At 46.2% G+C, this 18,496-nt stretch overlaps 1 protein-coding gene across 2 annotated transcripts in view; it reads left to right on the top strand.

The window, feature by feature from the left end:
* UBAP2 (ubiquitin associated protein 2) overlaps positions 1-18,496 on the top strand; it is a 138,091-nt gene that overhangs the window by 67,086 nt on the left and 52,509 nt on the right. For both annotated transcript variants that reach the window (XM_032213384.1, XM_032213382.1), the window contains exons 9-12: positions 1,605-1,657; positions 8,262-8,329; positions 13,434-13,623; positions 16,540-16,753. In XM_032213384.1, coding sequence (XP_032069275.1) covers positions 1,605-1,657; positions 8,262-8,329; positions 13,434-13,623; positions 16,540-16,753 — 525 coding nt within the window. The remainder of the gene's footprint in view (positions 1-1,604; positions 1,658-8,261; positions 8,330-13,433; positions 13,624-16,539; positions 16,754-18,496) is intronic.

The following is an 18,496-nucleotide window of genomic DNA, read 5'->3' as shown; positions in this document are numbered from 1 at the left end:
ATGCCTAAGGCAGGACTAGAACTCACCGTCTCCTGCTGATTGGCCCAAATACACCCAGATGGCTTTCATGCCTAAGGCGGGACTAGAACTCTCAGTCTCCTGCTGATTGGCCCATACACACCTAGCTGGCTTTCATGCCTAAGGCGGGACTAGAACTCACCGTCTCCTGCTGATTGGCCCAAAGTCACCCAGCTGGCTTTCATGCCTAAGGCGGGGCTAGAACTCACCGTCTCCTGCTGTTTGGCCCAAACACACCCAGCTGGTTTTCATGCCTAAGGCGGGACTAGAACTCACCGTCTCCTGCTGATTGGCCCAAAGTCACCCAGCTGGCTTTCATGCCTAAGGTGGGACTAGAACTCACCGTCTCCTGCTGTTTGGCCCAAACACACCCATCTGGTTTTCATGCCTAAGGCAGGACTAGAACTCACCGTCTCCTGCTGATTGGCCCAAAGTCACCCAGCTGGCTTTCATGCCTAAGGCGGGGCTAGAACTCACCGTCTCCTGCTGTTTGGCCCAAAGTCACCCAGCTGGCTTTCATGCCTAAGGCAGGACTAGAACTCACCGTCTCCTGCTGATTGGCCCAAAGTCACCCAGCTGGCTTTCATGCCTAAGGTGGGACTAGAACTCACCGTCTCCTGCTGATTGGCCCAAACACACCCAGCTGGTTTTCATGCCTAAGGCGGGACTAGAACTCACCGTCTCCTGCTGATTGGCCCAAACACACCCAGATGGCTTTCATGCCTAAGGTGGAACTAGAACTCATGTCCTCCCAGTTTCTAGCCTAATGCCTTAACCATTGGGCCAAACTGGCTCTTTTGAACTGTGGGGGTTCAATGCATCCTTTCCCTCTTCCATACGTTTTTATCATGTTCATTAGTTTGATAATTTGCTATAACAAAGCACCTCCTGGACCACAGCAGAAAACTTTTCACAAATGATCTGAGAAATTAATCCTAATCTCAGCTAATCCCACCTACCGTATTTTTCGGAGTATAAAATGTACCGGAGTATAAGACACACCAAGATTTTGAAGAGGTAAATTAAAAAAAGAAAAGTTTTTGCGCTCTGCAGGCCTTCCAAACCTTCTGCACGTCCATTTTTGTGAAGGGGGCGGGGTTTTGGGAGGTCAAAAATGCTGTATTCAGTGTGTAAGACACACCCAGATTTTCACCCTCTTTTTTTAGGGGGGAAAAGTGCATCTTATACTAAAATACGGTACATCTCTGGTGGGCAGAACACAGAGTAGCTTGGGGGTTGATTTTACAGGTTTGCAGGCAGCTCTGGCTTTCCTTTACAGATAAAACTTGGTCCAAAAGCAAAATTTGGATTCTTTTTTTGGCTTCAGTGAAGGCAGAGTCATTTTCTTGGGCCCGTGTCTGATATTGCTTAGTGGCCTATAATTTTCATCCTACATGTTTTAATCTGTCCCATGTAATCACATCTGTAGTCCAAGAGGTGGAAAATTTATGGCCCTCGACCACGACCTCTAACCTCCCCAACCATTGTCCATTTTGGGTTCGGCCGCTTGAGAATTGCAGTTTTAACAAGGTACCCGGTTTCCTTAAGAAACAAGCAGATTTTCTGATCGGCCCTTTGTTCTACAGGAGCATGGAAGAACTCAATAGAAGAATGGACAGCTGAAGACTGGAACGAAGATGTAAGTCAACGTTTTGTTTTTGTTATTGTTGTCTGAAAATTGTTATTGTGCAGTCTGAAAATTGTTATTGTGCAGAATACTGTTGGGAGAAATGTCCTTCTGCGTTCAGTTCCAAGTGGGGAAAAAGACACTGGAAACATGGAGGAGGCTGCTTGGAAAGATATAGTATAGCCTTTATTGTCGGTGTACAAAATAAATACAATGAAATTGGGTTTAGCCTCATTGGTGCAATCATATGACAACAAATACAACATAAATAGTATAAAGAATAATCCCTGTGCAATTAATTAGAAAAGAAAAGAAAAAAGATATACTAGTCATACGTTTCCCTGTGTGTGCGTGGAGTGATTGTGGTTGTGTTTAAGAGACTGAAACTATTTTTTAGCCTGTTTGTTTTCTTCTGGCTGTGCTTCTATGTCTTCTGCCCGATGGAAGAAGGGCGAAGAGACGCTGACCAGGGTGTGAATCATCTCTGAGTATCTTCCTTACTCTGCTGAAACAGCGAGACCTGGCGAGGTCATCCATTGGTCTTAGAAGGCAACCAATGGTTACTTGAACCGAATTGATCACGCTCTGTAGTGCTGTCCAGTCCGCAACATTTAAATCAGGGGACCATATTGTAATGCAGTATGTGAGGACACTTTCTATGGTGGGCCGATGGAAAGAGGTTAGTCGTCGTTCCTTAAGGTGGTTTAATGGTGGACAGAATCGCCTGGCTTGAGCTCCTGAGCAGAAAAGGGGGATCAGATGCTTCCAGATGTTGGATGATGAAGAAGAAAAGAGAAGCAGAGATGCTGAAAGTCCCTGGTTTTATGCCTTCTCTGGCCTTTGATCTTGTTCTTGTCTTCTGATTGGTCGTCAGATTCCCATGGGCCCATGCAGGGGCAACTCTCTAGGCTGGGTTTTGAATCCAGGTTTGGTTGAGCCTTGCTTCTTCCCAGGTGCCCTGTGGTGAGAGGGGTAAAAGGCTAATACTATCATGCCTAAATCCCATCAGCCTGGAGCTGAAAGGGGGAGATCTTTGTTATGTAGAATAGACTGACTCAGGCCTTTCAGTGGCCCATTGACAAAGGTGCGGGGGGGGGAGCTGAGTTGCTGTCTCCCATTTAGAGGAAATATTCTGCCCTTTTAATATTTCCTAAAATATTCCATTTTCTAGTAGAGGGGTGGCTTTTAACTTTCTACAATACTTTGCCTGACTTTTAAAACACTTTTAATTTCTTGAAACGTAATTTGGCTAACTTTAATCCTGGGGTATTGCTTGAATATATTTTTTCAGAGAACTTAAGGGGAAGCTAGACTAGCCAGTCACCAACTGGTGGTCTGCGGTCCACTGGTGGTTCGCAAGAAAATTTGGTGGTCCGCAGAAAATTATTTGCATTTTTTATATTGCACTAAATCAGGGGTCCTCAAACTACGGCCCCTGGGACGAATACATGCAATGAATGCTTGTGTTGCTGCAGAGAGTCTCCCCCTTCGGGGTCTTTTGGTGCAGAAACGGTATATAAGTCTAACTGCTATTGCTATTGCTATTCCTTCCTTCCCTCCTCTTCCTCTCCTCTCTTCCTCTCTTTCTTTTTTCTATTGTTGTAGGTGTCTCTTCCAGCTCTTAATTTTCATTTTCTTGGGGTGGTATTTTCGCAGACCCAAAAATAGTGGAGTATCATTTCTTGTTCCCTTTCCTTCTCAAATCTCTCCTGGATCGAGAAGCTTCTAATCGCTTCTTCAGATAACCCAAAACAACAAACCATACATATTTAAGGAATGGATGTCCATGGCTTGTCCTCAGAACTGGCTAGAAACTCAGCTTGCTTTTCAAGAGTGGAAACTTTTGCCACTATAATCTAACTGGTCATTTGATTCCAGCAAAACTCCCAACTTAACCAGCTGCTGGTTTCAAGGAATTGTCAGTTTCCAGAAAGGAATTCTTGGTGGTTGGTTTTTGTTTTTGTTGTTGTTGTTGTTGTGCCTCACTTAGATTCTAGCCAGCATTTCACAAGCAGATTAAGTTGCTTCTCAGAACTCTTGCGGGCTTCTGTGTAACCCAAAACCTTTCAGCTGTTGTATAGATCAAGTGACCTCATAATTGCCGCCCCGTCCTGTTTACGTTTCTGGACAGGCCGGAGTAGCAGCTCCACCCACAAACAGAGGACAGTTATAGGCTGGTTTATTTTAGGATGTATAGACACTTTTCCTCCTCTCTTGCTTTGGGAGTTGCTTGCAAGGGTTGCTTCCGTGGGTTGACCTACCAATTTATTGGGGCATTTGTGACCTCTTGAAATAACCATTCCTTCATGTGATCTTGATTCTATCCCCCATAAACAGAGGCATAGAATCAAGATCACGTGAAGGGTTAATGCCACTTTACACGGCCTTGAGAAGGCCACACTTGGAATTATGCATTCAGTTTTGGTCACCACGATGTAGAAAAGATGTGGAGACTCTGGAAAGAGTGCAGAGAAGAGCAACAGAGGATTAGGGGACTGGAGGCTAAAACATACGAAGAACGGTTGCAGTCTAGTTTAATGAAAAGAAGGACTAGGGGAGACATGATAGCAGTGTTCCAATATCTCAGGGGTTGCCACAAAGAAGAGGGAATCAAACTATTCTCCAAGGCACCTGAGGGCAGAACAAGAAGCAATGGGTGGAAACTAATCCAGGAGAGAAGCAACTAAGAACTGAGGAGAAATTTCCTGACAGTCAGAACAATTAATCAGTCCTTTCAGCAGTTCCAAGAAGGCTCCACATCGATGAACCTGCAGGCGGCCTCAACGACTCTCAGAAAGAGGGCAGTAAGGAATGTAAATCCTTCCATCCTCCACCATTCAGTCAGAGCTGAAGATGCTTCCTGGATGAAAAGAGAAATATCTTCAAGAAAAAATAAAGTCCAGTTGCCTTTTAAAAAAAAACATATTTGGGACAACCATGACCTTGATGACTGAGAAACTTTGGGAGTTTCTTGTGTAGTAACTCAGTTAAGGTTTGACTTGGGAGGCTGACCTAACGATGCACTAAACGCCTCCTGTGAAACAGGATCCCCTGGATGGATTCTTTCTTTCTTTCTTTCTTTCTTTCTTTCTTTCTTTCTTTCTTTCTTTCTTTCTTTCTTTCTTTCTTTCTTTCTTAGATTTTTATCTCAACTTTAAGATTTTTATACATCTCAAGGCAGCGAAATATTTATTTATTTATTTATTAAAATTTATATGCCGCCCAATCCCGAAGGACTCCGGGCGGCTTACAAAAGGAGAAAGAAGAGAAAGAAAAAAAAATAAGAAAAAGACAGTTTAAAACCACAACACCACATACATTCGTTCTAATCGGGGCTGGACCTCAACAATGAGGTCAACAGCCCCAGGCCAGCCGGAACAGCCAGGTTTTTACAGCTTTTCTGAAGGCCATGAGAGTGGGCAAGGTCCGGATCTCTGGGGGTAGCTGATTCCAAAGAGTCGGAGCAGCCACAGAGAAGGCTCTCCTCCGGGGGCCCGCCAGCCGACACTGTCTGGCTGACGGCATCTGAAGGAAGCCCAATCTGTGAGATCTTACCGGCCGCTGGGAGGTATGTGGCAGTAGGCGGTCACGAAGGTACGCTGGCCCTAAGCCATGTAGGGCTTTAAAGGTAATAACCAACACCTTGAATTGCATCCGGAGACCAATTGGTAGCCAGTGCAGCTCACGGAGGACAGGTGTAACGTGGGTGTACCTCAGTAGCAATAGCAATAGCAGTAGACTTATATACCGCTTCATAGGCCTTTCAGGCCTCTCTAAGCGGTTTACAGAGAGTCAGCATATTGCCCCCAACAATCTGGGTCCTCATTTTACCCACCTCGGAAGGATGGAAGGCTGAGTCAACCCTGAGCCGGTGAGATTTGAACCGCTGACCTGCTGATCTAGCAGTAGCCTGCAGTGCTGCATTTAACCACTGCGCCACCTTGGCTCTTGGTACACCCAATATTGCACCAAATATCCAATATGTTTTTCTTATTCTTTCCCCCAAAACAACCACCACCTGAGGTGGAGTACGCTGAGAGAGTGGGAGTGGCCCAAAGTCACCCAGCTGCCTTTCTTATGTAAGGTGGGACTAGAACTCCCAATCTCTTGGTGATTGGCCCCAAAGTTACAAAGCCCACTTTCACGCCTAAGGCACAGTGGTGGGTTGCAGGAGGTACGCCCTGGTATGGGCACACCGATGCCTGCCTGGAGCACCGGGTACCGTTCTGGTACGGTTCTCTGGAGGGCCTGCCCGCCTGTGCTCCTTACCTGTATTTGAGCTCTTCGGCACTTACATGTACGCGCACGGAGCGCACGGCACCTGCGCGGCACTCCGCCAAGCAGCTGGAGCATCATGGAGGTTCATGGAGGCGTTGCAAGATGCGTGCGCCCGTGTGCTGCGCACGTTCATGTGGACGCCGGGCCCCGTTACACCATACCGGTTGCCACGGGATCCGGAATAGCAATAGCAATAGCAGTTAGACTTATATACCGCTTCATAGGGCTTTCAGCCCTCTCTAAGCGGTTTATAGAGTCAGCATATCGCCCCCAACAATCTGGGTCCTCATTTTACCCACCTCGGAAGGATGGAAGGCTGAGTCAACCCTGAGCCGGTGAGATTTGAACCTCCGAACTGCAACTAGCAGTCAGCTGAAGTAGCCTGCAGTACTGCACTCTAACCACTGCGCCACCCCCACCACTGCTAAGGCAGGACTAAAACCATCCCCTGGTGATTGCCCGAAAGTCACCCAGCTGGCTTTCATGCCTAAGGCGGGACTGCAACTCCAATTCTAGATCTCCAATTCTAGGTTTCTGGGCTAGCATCTTAACCCCTACATAAAAGCGGCTCTCAAACTTCTCTCTTTGCATGGAGGGCTTATTAGTCAAGATCTCACCTGGAAAAACAACACTGGTGATTGGAAAGGCCCAACAGAGACTTCATTTCCTTAGAGTCCTGCGAAAAAAATCAGGTGGAACAACGGCTGATGACCTCTTTCTATCGGTCCACCATAGAAAGTGTCCTCACATATTGCATTATAATATGGTATGCTGGTTTAACAGTTGCGGACAGGAAGGCACTACAGAGAGTGATCAATTCGGCACAAGAAACCATTGGTTGCCCTCTGACACCACTGGGTGACATCAACAGATCTTGCTGCTTTAGCAGAGTAAGGAAGATACTCAGAGATGATTCACACCCTGGTCTGTGTCTCTTTGCACTTCTATCATCAGGCAGAAGACATCGAAGTATAGCCAGCCAAACAAACAGGTTTAAAGATATTTTCTGTCCTTGGGCTGTCAGACTTTTAAATACAGCCACAATCACTCCATGCACACGCTAGTTTTTTTCCCCTTTTTCTTTCTTTTTTCGTTTCTGTTATAATTTTGCAACAGTGAGGTTAAATAGCAATAGCAATAGCAGTTAGACTTATGTCCCGCTTCATAGGGCTTTCAGCCCTCCCTAAGCAGTTTACAGAGTCAGCCTATCGCCCCCACAGTCTGGGTCCTCATTTCACCCACCTCGGAAGGATGGGAGGCTGAGTCAACCTTGAGCCGGTGAGATTAGAACCGCTGAACTGCAGATAACAGTCAGCTGAAGTCGCCTGCAGTACTGCATCCTAACCACTGCACCACCTCGGCTCTTAAAACCAATTTCGTTGTATTTAAGTACAATGACAAAAAAAAAAATACTTATAAAAGATTCCAGATTCGGTCCTTCGAAGGCTCTCCCTGCAGAAAATATTTCATCATCCAGCTAGGATTTACGCAGAATGAGGATTTCACATGCACTAAATTAGCATTTTTACACACAGGTTGCCTGGGATGAGAGGGACGTATCTATACCTGGCAATCTCTCCTTAACTTACAACAGTTTGTTTAGTGACCGTTAAATATTATATCAGCAGAAAAAGGTGACAGGATCATTTTTCACACTTACGACCATTGCAGCATCCCCACGGTCGTGTAATCAAAATTTGGATGCTTGGCAGCTGACTCCTATTTATGACGGTCGCAATGTCCTGGGGTCAACGGGGAAGCCAGATTGACTTGACTTAGCTGTGTTGCTAACACAAATTGCATTGCACGTAACTACTGTGGCAAGAAAGGTCACAAAAGTAGGCAAAATTCACTTAACAACTGTCTCGCTTAGCAGCAGAAATGTCGAAGTCCATTGCGGTCGTAAGTTGAGGACTACCTGTACAGAAAAGGTTCAAATCTGCTCTGAAGAACTTTATTCTGGCTTGGAATATACATTCCTGGAGGAGGGTGTGGGCTGAGGCTTTGATGTATTGGGGAGGGCTGCCATCAGCCTAAATGCACATTGCCTTGAGGGGGAAATCTTTAATTTGCCAGGAACAAAAATCAAACTATTTGAAACTATATTTTTAGACATTTCCCTTCCCCTAAACATGCATATGGTGCTGTTTTTCCGTCACTCCCCATATCCATGTAAATGATTGCCTTCAAATGAGATGTAATTTTGTCTGTACTTTACATCTTTTCAAGACCTAGTGTTGTTGTTATTGTTTTTTGTTGTTGTTGCTATCTTCTGCAGGTGGGGGGAAATTAATGCAAAATATATTATGCTGCTCTCTTTTTTTATCTGATATTTTAGCTTTCGGAAACAAAGGTCTTCACAGCTTCATCAGTTCCAGCCGAGAACCATGTCGTTTCTGGTCAAAGGTACATATTTTCCTATGTTGCTTCTCTTAACGGCTATTATGCCCTTTTTCTCAGATGGAATTGTTGGTCCTATCCATGTAGCATGTATGTGTATATATAGTATTCCTATATTCCAATTGTAGATAAAAAGCACTGTTTGATACAAAGCACTGATGACTATACTTGTTCCTGGGTTGTTACATGTGATAAACCTGTGCACACCCTTATAATTTTTTAAAAATTACTTTAATGTTTGTCATTCAGATTTCGGGTTTTGCTCCTTCTTTTTCCTCCTTTCTTTGATGGCTCTATTCCACCATTTCTATGTCACTTTTGTCCTGTGTTAAGTTGTTCCCACAGTGAGTGTCCCGTGGCAAGTTGGCCGTGGCCATTGGCTGTGGCAAGTTGTCCTAGATCCCCCAATTTACTGATAAAAATGTTGGACTTCACAGGACGCAGGATAGAGCCCCTTACCTCTCCAACTGATGTTGCTCTCCAAGCTGATACAGAGTGATTTATGACTGCTGTCTAGCTGGAGTCATTCAGCCAATTATAAATCCATCTAGCTGTTAATTTACCATTGTATTAATGAGGCTATCATGAGACGCTTAATCAAATGCTCTGCCAAGGTCCAGATACAACTATGTTCATGGCATTCCCCCAATCTATTAAGCCTATAACTCCCATCAAAAAAAAAATGGAGATAAAGTCACCCAGACTAACAGTTACCTTCCTCTTCTGGCTTCCTCACAAGCAGCGGCTTTTGAATAATCTGTTCTATATAGACCTCAAGTTGACCAGCCTGTATTTTTTTTTTAATGCTTTCCTAATTTAAAGATGGGAATAAACTGCTCTGGCTCTTTTGGAGTTTGCTTCCATCAGAGCTGCACTGGGAGCTCGCTCGGTGAAAATGCAGCCCAAAACCTTCATTTTTAATGCCCCCCGGCGCCAAACTGAAGCTGCTTCTAAGGTAGCGATGTCGCTTCAAAATAGAGAAAAGCAAGGTTTTATACTTAGGCAAGAAAAACCAAACGTACTACAGATTAGGTGAAACTTGGCTCAGTAGCAATAACTGTGGAAAGAATCTTGGACAATCACTTAAATATGAGCTCATAATATGCAGCAGCCACCAAAATTACTTTAGATAAATGACCTTTGCGATCATAATTATAAGCAACTGCATTCTCTTCGCTGATGATGCTCAACACCACCGATGCTGCTGCTACTTTACAAAAAGACCTTGACCATGTGCCAGAATGGTCAAACAGTTGGCAACTCCAAATCTCAACCAACAAATGCCCTGTCTTACACCTTGGCAAAATAAATCAGAACACCAAATAGAAGCTGGGCAGATACGACCTCGTAGATCACTCCCACAATGTCAAGGACCTTGGAGTACTCATCTCAAATGATCTAAATGCAACAGCATTGCCAAAGAGGCATTTAAGAGTTGTTTACCTAATATTGCGAAGCGTTTTCTCTGGTAATATTAAACTGCAAACTAGGGCATGCAAAACCTTTGCCAGACCAGTTCTCGAATACAGCTCATCTGTCCCGGACCCACACTGCATATCGGACATTAATACAATCGAGCGAGTCCAGAGATATTTCACGAGAAGAGTCCTCCGCTCCTTTGCTCGCAACAGAATCCCTTTTGCCATCAGGCTCAAAATTTTGGGCTTAGACAACTTAGAACTTCGCCGTCTTCGATCCGACCTAAGCGTAGTACACAAAATTATCTGCTACAACGCCCTACCTGTCAATGACTACTTCAGCTTCAACCACAACAACACAGGAGCACACAATAGATACAAACTCAAGGTCAACCGCTCCAAACTCGATTGCAGAAAATACGACTCCAGCAACAGAGGGGTCGACGCCTGGAATGCTCCACCTGACTCTGTGGTTTCTTCCCCAAACCCCCAAAACTTTAACCTTAGTCTTTCTCCTGTGGACCTCACCCCATTCCTAAGAGGTCTGGAAGGGACATGAATAAGCGCATCAACGTTCCTACCGTCCCTGTCCTCATGTTCCTTTGTATTCGCATTCATTTCATGCATTCCTAATCCTGTTTATACTTATACCTGTTATCTAATTCATGCTTGACAAAATTAATAAAATTAGATTTTAAAAAGCCAGCGCTGTCCTGGGCTGCATTTAGCAGAGAGGATGGAATCAAGATCCCGTGAAGGGATCCCTCAACCTATGATCACAATTGAACTCAAAATTTATGTTGCTGAGTGAGACAGTTGCGCTAAGTGAATCGCTGCAGTTTTTAAATTAGCAACCCGGTTATTAAGTGAATCCGGCTTCCCCATTGACTTTACTGGTCAGAATCTGGTCGCAAAAGGGGATCACATGACGCCAGGACAGTGCGACAGTCATAAATATGAGTCAGTTGCCAACCATCCGAATGTAAATCACGTGACTGTGACGGGGATGCTGCAATGGTCGTAAGTGTGAAAAATGGTCCTAGGTCCCTTTTTCTGTTGCTGTTGTAACTTTGAATGGTCAGTAAGTGAACTGTTGTAAGTTGAGGACTACCTGCATTAGGGGCTATATCTTTATTACGTATTTGTTAGTTTGGCATCCCCCCTTTGCTCTTAAGAGCTCAAGGCAGCATCGCTCCCTCGCCCTGGCCCCCTTTTTTCTCCAGGACAGGAAACCTAAGGGATAGAAGCCTCTGGAAATTCTCAGTCATGATGGTTGTCCCAAAGATGCTTTTTTTCAGGGGGCAACTGGACTTTTCTTGTCTTTCCTTCTTTAAAGACCTTTCACTTCTCATCCTTTGAATGTATGAGAGTAGGAAAGGATTTTCAAAAGCTGCAGTCTACAGGAACCATTTGCACCACTCGGGTGACCCTGAAGACACAGATAAACCTCTAAGAGGCCTCAAGGACCCTCTAAAAAAGGATGCAAATGACCAGCTGTCCGCAAGGAATATAAACCCTTCCTTTCCCCACCATCCAGTCAGAGCTGAAGAAGCTGCTTGGATGAAAAGCGAAACGCCTTCAGAGAAGAAAAACCAGGAAGTCCAGTGGCCTCCTCAAAAAAGCCCCTTTGTGATAACCCTGACCTGGAGGATGGAGAAATTCGAATCTCTGCAGACTTTTAGCCATATACTTTGGGATGAAGACCCTTGGAATGATGTGGGAGTAGGAACGGATTTCTAGAGGGAAAAAATGCAGACTACAGGAACCATTTGCACCACTCAGGTGACCCTGAGGACACAGATAAACCTCTAAGTGGCCTCAACGACCTTCTAAAAGGATGCAAATGACCAGCTGCCTACAAGGAGTATAATCCTTCCCTTCCCCAGTCAGAGCGGAAGAAGCTGCTTGGATGAAAAGTGAAACGCCTTCAGGGAAGAAACACCAAGAAAGTCCAGTTGCCTCCTGAAAAAAGCCCCTTTGTGATAACCCTGACCTGGAGGATGGAGGAATTCGAATCTCTGCAGACTTTTAGCCATATACTTTGGGATGAAGACCCTTGGAATGATGTGGGAGTAGGAACGGATTTCTAGAGGGAAAAAATGCAGACTACAGGAACCATTTGCACCACTCAGGTGACCCTGAGGACAGAGATAAACCTCTAAGTGGCCTCAACGACCTTCTAAAAGGATGCAAATGACCAGCTGCCTACAAGGAGTATAATCCTTCCCTTCCCCAGTCAGAGCGGAAGAAGCTGCTTGGATGAAAAGTGAAACGCCTTCAGGGAAGAAACACCAAGAAAGTCCAGTTGCCTCCTGAAAAAAGCCCCTTTGTGATAACCCTGACCTGGAGGATGGAGGAATTCGAATCTCTGCAGACTTTTAGCCATATACTTTGGGATGAAGACCCTTGGAATGATGTGGGAGTAGGAACGGATTTCTAGAGGGAAAAAATGCAGACTACAGGAACCATTTGCACCACTCAGGTGACCCTGAGGACAGAGATAAACCTCTAAGTGGCCTCAACGACCTTCTAAAAGGATGCAAATGACCAGCTGCCTACAAGGAGTATAATCCTTCCCTTCCCCAGTCAGAGCGGAAGAAGCTGCTTGGATGAAAAGTGAAACGCCTTCAGGGAAGAAACACCAAGAAAGTCCAGTTGCCTCCTGAAAAAAGCCCCTTTGTGATAACCCTGACTTGGAGGATGGAGGAATTCGAATCTCTGCAGACTTTTAGCCATATACTTTGGGATGAAGACCCTTGGAATGATGTGGGAGTAGGAACGGATTTCTAGAGGGAAAAAGTTGCAGACTACAGGAACCATTTGCACCACTCAGGTGACCCTGAGGACAGAGATAAACCTCCAAGTGGCCTCAACGACCTTCTAAAAGGATGCAAAGGACCAGCTGCCTGCAAGGAGTATCAGTCATTCCATTCCCCAGTCAGAGTGGAAGAAGCTTCTTGGATGAGAAGCAAAACGTCTTCAAAAGAAATAGCCAGAAAATCCAGTTGCCTCGTGAAAAAAGCCCCTTTGGGATTAAGGGTTAGATTGATCTGAGACAGGTTGGCTGGTCCAACATCACCTAGGGAGCTCTTGTGGCTGGGGGTGGGGGGGTGGGCTTGGGTCACCTGTGACCTGGATGACGGAGAATCTCTACAGACATTTAGCTATGCAATTTGGGATGAAGACCCTTGGAATGGTGGGGGAATAAGTATGGATTTCCAGAGGGAAAATTGCAGACTACAGGAACCATTTGCACTACTCGGGTGACTCTGAGGACAGAGATAAACCTCTAAGTGGCCTCAGCGACCTTCTAAAAGGATGCAAATGACCAGCTGCCTGCCAGGAGTATCAGTCATTCCATTCCCCGCCATCCAGTCCGAGCGGAAGAAGCTTCTTGGATGAGAAGCGAAACGCCTTCACAGAAGAAAAACCAAGAAAGTCCAGTTGCCTCCTGGAAAAAAAAAACCCTTTGGGATTAAGGATTAGATTGAGTTGAGAGTGGTTGGCTGGTCCCACATCACCTGGGGAGCTCTTGTGGCTGGGGGGTGGGCTTGAACCCAGATTCTTCAGTCCTAGTCTTTCCCCATTGGTCCCTCGGTCTCCCTCCTGTGCGTATTCGTTGCCTACTTAGAGTTCCTCCTGGCTTCCATCCACTTTCTTAAATTTCCTTTCTCTTCCCTTTCGATGCCTAGCATTGACCTGGTGACGCTGCTTCAGAATCCTGGCGCCCCGAACCAAGACCCAGAGGCCGCCTCCTTCAATGCCACTCAGCAGCAAGGCTTCGGCCAGGCGCTCGTCTTCACCAATTCCCAGCACAACCCTCCGACGGCCTCGGGAACAAACAACCCAAGCACTGTGAACACTTACTCGGCACAAAGCATGGTAACGTCCCCTCCTTTGGCTGACTCGGAGCTCCGCGGACAAAGATCTTGCGGCCAATCCGGGAAAAGGAAACGGGACCGCGATGGGAACGCTTCTTTGTCTTTCCGCAAAGGATAATTGTGGGGTCCCTGCTGCGCTCCGAGCTGGGTGGTTCCCTTGCAGACGTCCTATTACCCAACTAAGTAACGGCATCGGGGTTAGAAGGGAGCAGGGTTTGCAGAGAGGAGGAGGATTGTGGAGTCCTTGGTGCTGTCTGAGCTGGGTGGTTCCCTTGCAGCCAAGAGCCAAGGTGGCACAGTGGTTAAATGCAGCACTGCAGGCTACTGCTAGATCAGCAGGTCAGCGGTTCAAATCTCACCGGCTCAGGGTTGACTCAGCCTTCCATCCTTCCGAGGTGGGTAAAATGAGGACCCAGATTGTTGGGGGCAATATGCTGACTCTCTGTAAACCGCTTAGAGAGGGCTGAAAGGCCTATGAAGCGGTATATAAGTCTACTGCTATTGCTATTGCTACTGCTATTGCAACCTCAATCCCACACATGTGCAAATGAAGTTTCTTGCCCGCCGCTTCAGCGGCCCAATTCCCAATGGGCTGTGACCCGATAGCAGTCCACGGCCTGGAGGTTGGGGACCCCTGCCCTACTTGGTTAATGAAACATTTGGAAGAAAACCATCAAGCTCCCTGAGTACCAAGGACTCCACAGTGCTCCTTCTCTTCCTCCTCCTCCTCTTCCTCCTCCTTTCTGCAACCCCTCCTCCCTTCTAGCACTGAAGATGTTACCTACTTGGGTCATGAGATGTCTGCAAGAAAGCAGCCAGCTCAGAGAGCCCCTCCTCCTCCTCTTACATCTTCTTCCTCCTCCTCCTCTCCCCTCCCCCTCCTCCTCCTCTTTCCTCCCCTCCTCTTCCTCCTCTTCTCCTCCTCCTCCTCCCTGCAAACTCCACTCCATTCTACCACTGGTGATGTTTCCTAGTTGGGTCGTGAGACATCCTAGTTCAGACAGCACCAAGGATTCCACAGTTCCCCTTCTCTTCTTCCTCCTCTGTGCAAATCCCTTCCCTTCTAGCACTGATGCTATTACCTAGCTGGGTCATGAAATGTCTGCAAGAAATCAGCCAGCTCAGAGAGCCCCTCCTCCTCCTCTTACATCTTCTTCCTCCTCCTCCTCCTCCTAAGTTTGCGAATACACACATCACTACTATAATACATGCAATAAGCAAAAGGATCCTCTTCATCCTGTCTTCTCCCGTGCGTAGAAAGCGGGCTTCCTGGGTGTGGCTTAGCAGGGGTTTTCTTCACCACTGTGTGAAGGAGACCTATTGCCGGTAAGGTCTCTACAGAGTGGCCTTGAGGTCCCAGTCTGGTACCCAGCAGGAAGGGGATTACACTGTTTCCAGATGCAAACAATACACACTATGCAAGCAACTAGCAATACACCTACATCGCCTTGCTCAGTGTCCCGGCGGAGTCGCCAAACACAACATCCTCTCCCCTCCTCCTCCTCTTCTCCTCCTCCTCCTCCCCCCTGCAAACTCCACGCCATTCTACCACTGATGATGTTTCCTAGCTGGGTCATGAGACATCCAAGTTCAGACAGCACCAAGGATTCCACAGTCCCTCTTCTCTTCTTCCTCCTCTGTGCAAATCCCTTCCCTTCTAGCACTGATGCTATTACCTAGCTGGGTCAGGAAAGGTCTGCAAGAGAACAGCCAAGCTCAGAGAGCAGTAAAGACCACACAGTTCAGCCACAAATACTCCTTTACATCCATTATGGATAACATTTGCACCTGGAAGCCTTCCAAGGGAGGCTGGGCTACAGCTTACCGGCGCCTTCCAAATGGAAGCTGGAGTGATCTACTTAATGTGATCCTTGTGAGGATCACAGATTACACCCACCCCCCCTGTGCATAATAATTCCTACCAATTTGCCTTGTGGGTGAGGTGCCCAAAAGTTTCAGTCTGAAAGACTCCGATGCTGACTTCTTTCCTGTTACGCATCTGACTGGTTTATGTGGGAATCCAACTCTTCCTGGGCCTTTGAATCTAGGTTTAATAAAGCCATTTTTATTGTTGGTGATATCTAATCCATGCCTGCTCCTTTTAATATAAAGTGCATTAATATAATGCTAGAACTTAAGGAGAAATGCCCTGACAGTGAGAACAATTAACCAGTGGAACGACTTGCCTCCAGAAGATGTGGGAGTTTCACTATTGGAGGTTTTTAAGAAAAAAATGGACAGCCATTTGTCTGAAATGGTATAAGGTTCTCCTGCTTGAACAGGGGGTTAGGCTAGCAGACCTCTTAAGGTCCCTTCCAACTCTCTTATTCTGTTAATTAATTAATCTATCAATCAGTGGGAGTTGTGAGTGCTCCATCACTGGAGACTTTTAAGAAAAAAAATGGACAGCCATTTGTCTTGAAATGGTATAAGGTTCTCCTGCTTGAACAGGGGGTTGGGCTAGAAGACCTCCAAGGTCCCTCCCAACTCTCTTATTCTGTTAATTAATTAATCAATCAATCAGTGGGAGTTGTGAGTGCTCCATCACTGGAGACTTTTAAGAAAAAAAATGGACAGCCATTTGTCTTGAAATGGTATAAGGTTCTCCTGCTTGAACAGGGGGTTGGGCTAGAAGACCTCCAAGGTCCCTCCCAACTCTCTTATTCTGTTAATTAATTAATCAATCAATCAGTGGGAGTTGTGAGTGCTCCATCACTGGAGACCTTTAAGAAGAGACTGGACAGTCATTTGTCTTGAAATGGTATAAGGTTCTCCTGCTTGAACAGGGGGTTGGGCTAGAAGACCTCTTAAGGTACCTCCCAACTCTGCTATTTTTATGTTGTATTCTATAGTATCGATACATGCAGTGTGGTTGTTATTCGGTTGCCTCACCTTTGCTACTTTTCCTTCTCCCTAGTCTTCGGTGCTGAGTTCTGGATTCCGAGAGCTGAGTTCTTCAAAGTTAGCCAACTCTACTGGATCTCAGATTTTGGAACCGCTGAAATCTCCAGGTTTGGGCCAGTTGGCCTCACAGGGTCCTCTCAGTACAGCCTCTCCAGTGTCCGCAACTCCAACCTCATCCTGGGATGTCAAATCTTCGACTACGCAGCCTTCGATCCTCAGCCATTTCGGTAAGTGTTCAGGCTTGCAAGAAGAAAGTCAGTAGAACATCCCTGCCCCCCCCACCCCCAAAAATATGTCACATATTTTTGTTGAAATGGAATGAAACATTGATGAAACATTCATTTCGGGTTTTCAGTTCCTCTGGTGTATTGTTGTTGTTAAAAAGAGCTATGGTAGTGCAGTGGTTAGAATGCAGTATTGCCGGCTAATTCTGCCCACAGCTAGCAATTCGATTGTGACCGGCTCAAGGTTGACTTAGCCTTCCATCCTTCCGAGGTGGGTAAAATGAAGACCCAGATTTCTGGGGGCCAGAGGCTGACTCTGCAAACCACTTAGAGTGGGCTGTAAAATCACTGTAAAGCGGAATATAAGTCTAAGTGCGAGTGCTATTGTGATAGAATAGAATAGAATGGAATAGAATGATAGATAGATATAGATAGATAGATGATAGATAGATAGATAGATAGATAGATAGATAGATAGATAGATAGATAGATAGATGATAGACAGACAGAGAGACAGACAGAGCTATTGTGGCACAGTGGTTGGAATGCAGTATTGCTGGCTAACTCTGCCCACAGCCAGTTCATTCCTGATCAGCTGAACATTTATTCAGCCTTCCATCCTTCCGAGGTTGGTTAAATGAGGACCCAGATTGTTGGGGACAATATGCTGACTTTGTAAACCACTTAGAGAGGGCTGTTAAGCACCGTAAAGCAATATATAAGTCTGTTATTGAGATGGATGGATGGATGGTAGGTAGGTAGGTAGATTAGATGATTGATTGATTGATTGATAGATAGATAGATAGATAGATAGATAGATAGATAGATAGATAGATGGATGATAGCCATGGTGGTGAAGTGGTTAGAATGCCATATTGCAGGTTAATTCTGCCCACTGCCAGCAGTTCGATTCTGACCGACTCAAGGTCGACTCAGCCTTCCATCCTTCCGAGATGGGTTAATGAGGAGCCAGATTGTTGGGGGCAAGAGGCTGACTCTGGAAACTGCTTAGAGCAGAGTTCCCCCACTTTTCCAGGTTGGTTCCTCGGGGCGGGAAAGAGATGATTTTGTGGGAGGGGCAGGTGCATGTGCGCATGCATGAGTGCCCGCAACGTTTGTGGTGATGCTGACACAAGTGGGGGCGCAACCTCCCACTACGACGCTCGGGTGAGTGTGGGAGCACAAGTGCATGCAGATGTGCGTGCACCGACTGACCACTCACATGGCCCAATGGCAAGTAGGCCATAGCCTGGTAGTGGGCTGTGGCCCACAGGTTGGGGAGGTCAGGGTTCCGACCAATTCCCTAATAGAATCGGGAGCCTTGAGGCATGATCTGAGTGTAGCCAGCTTTGACTTCACCCAGTTTGCGCCTAGCCTCTGACCGTTTCCCCCTCATCCCAAGGTGCATCACCAGTTCCATTCCCCAATGAAGGAATTTCGGGGGTCGTAGAAGTCACTCCCTCTGGCCATTGCGGGTCTCTGTGGAGATGGCCTTGACTTCAGAGGGCTAGGATGTGTTTTGTTTTGACTGAGGTGTGAATTCCTCAACTGCAAGACACGATTTCCCATCCCTCTGCCTATGGCAACTCGGGAGCAGGTCGGGAAAGCTTTGGGAGTTGACAGAAGACCAGCGGAATAGAGAGAGCGGTAAAGCACTGTGAAGGGGTATATACGACAAAGTGAAATTGTTATTATTAAATTTATATCTCGCCTATCTTGCCATGGGTATACTCTGGGTCTTATTAT

This window comes from Thamnophis elegans, chromosome 3 (genome assembly GCF_009769535.1).
Source record: "Thamnophis elegans isolate rThaEle1 chromosome 3, rThaEle1.pri, whole genome shotgun sequence".
Taxonomy (NCBI): Eukaryota; Metazoa; Chordata; class Lepidosauria; order Squamata; family Colubridae; genus Thamnophis; species Thamnophis elegans.
This window is presented reverse-complemented; position numbering and strand designations above follow the sequence as displayed.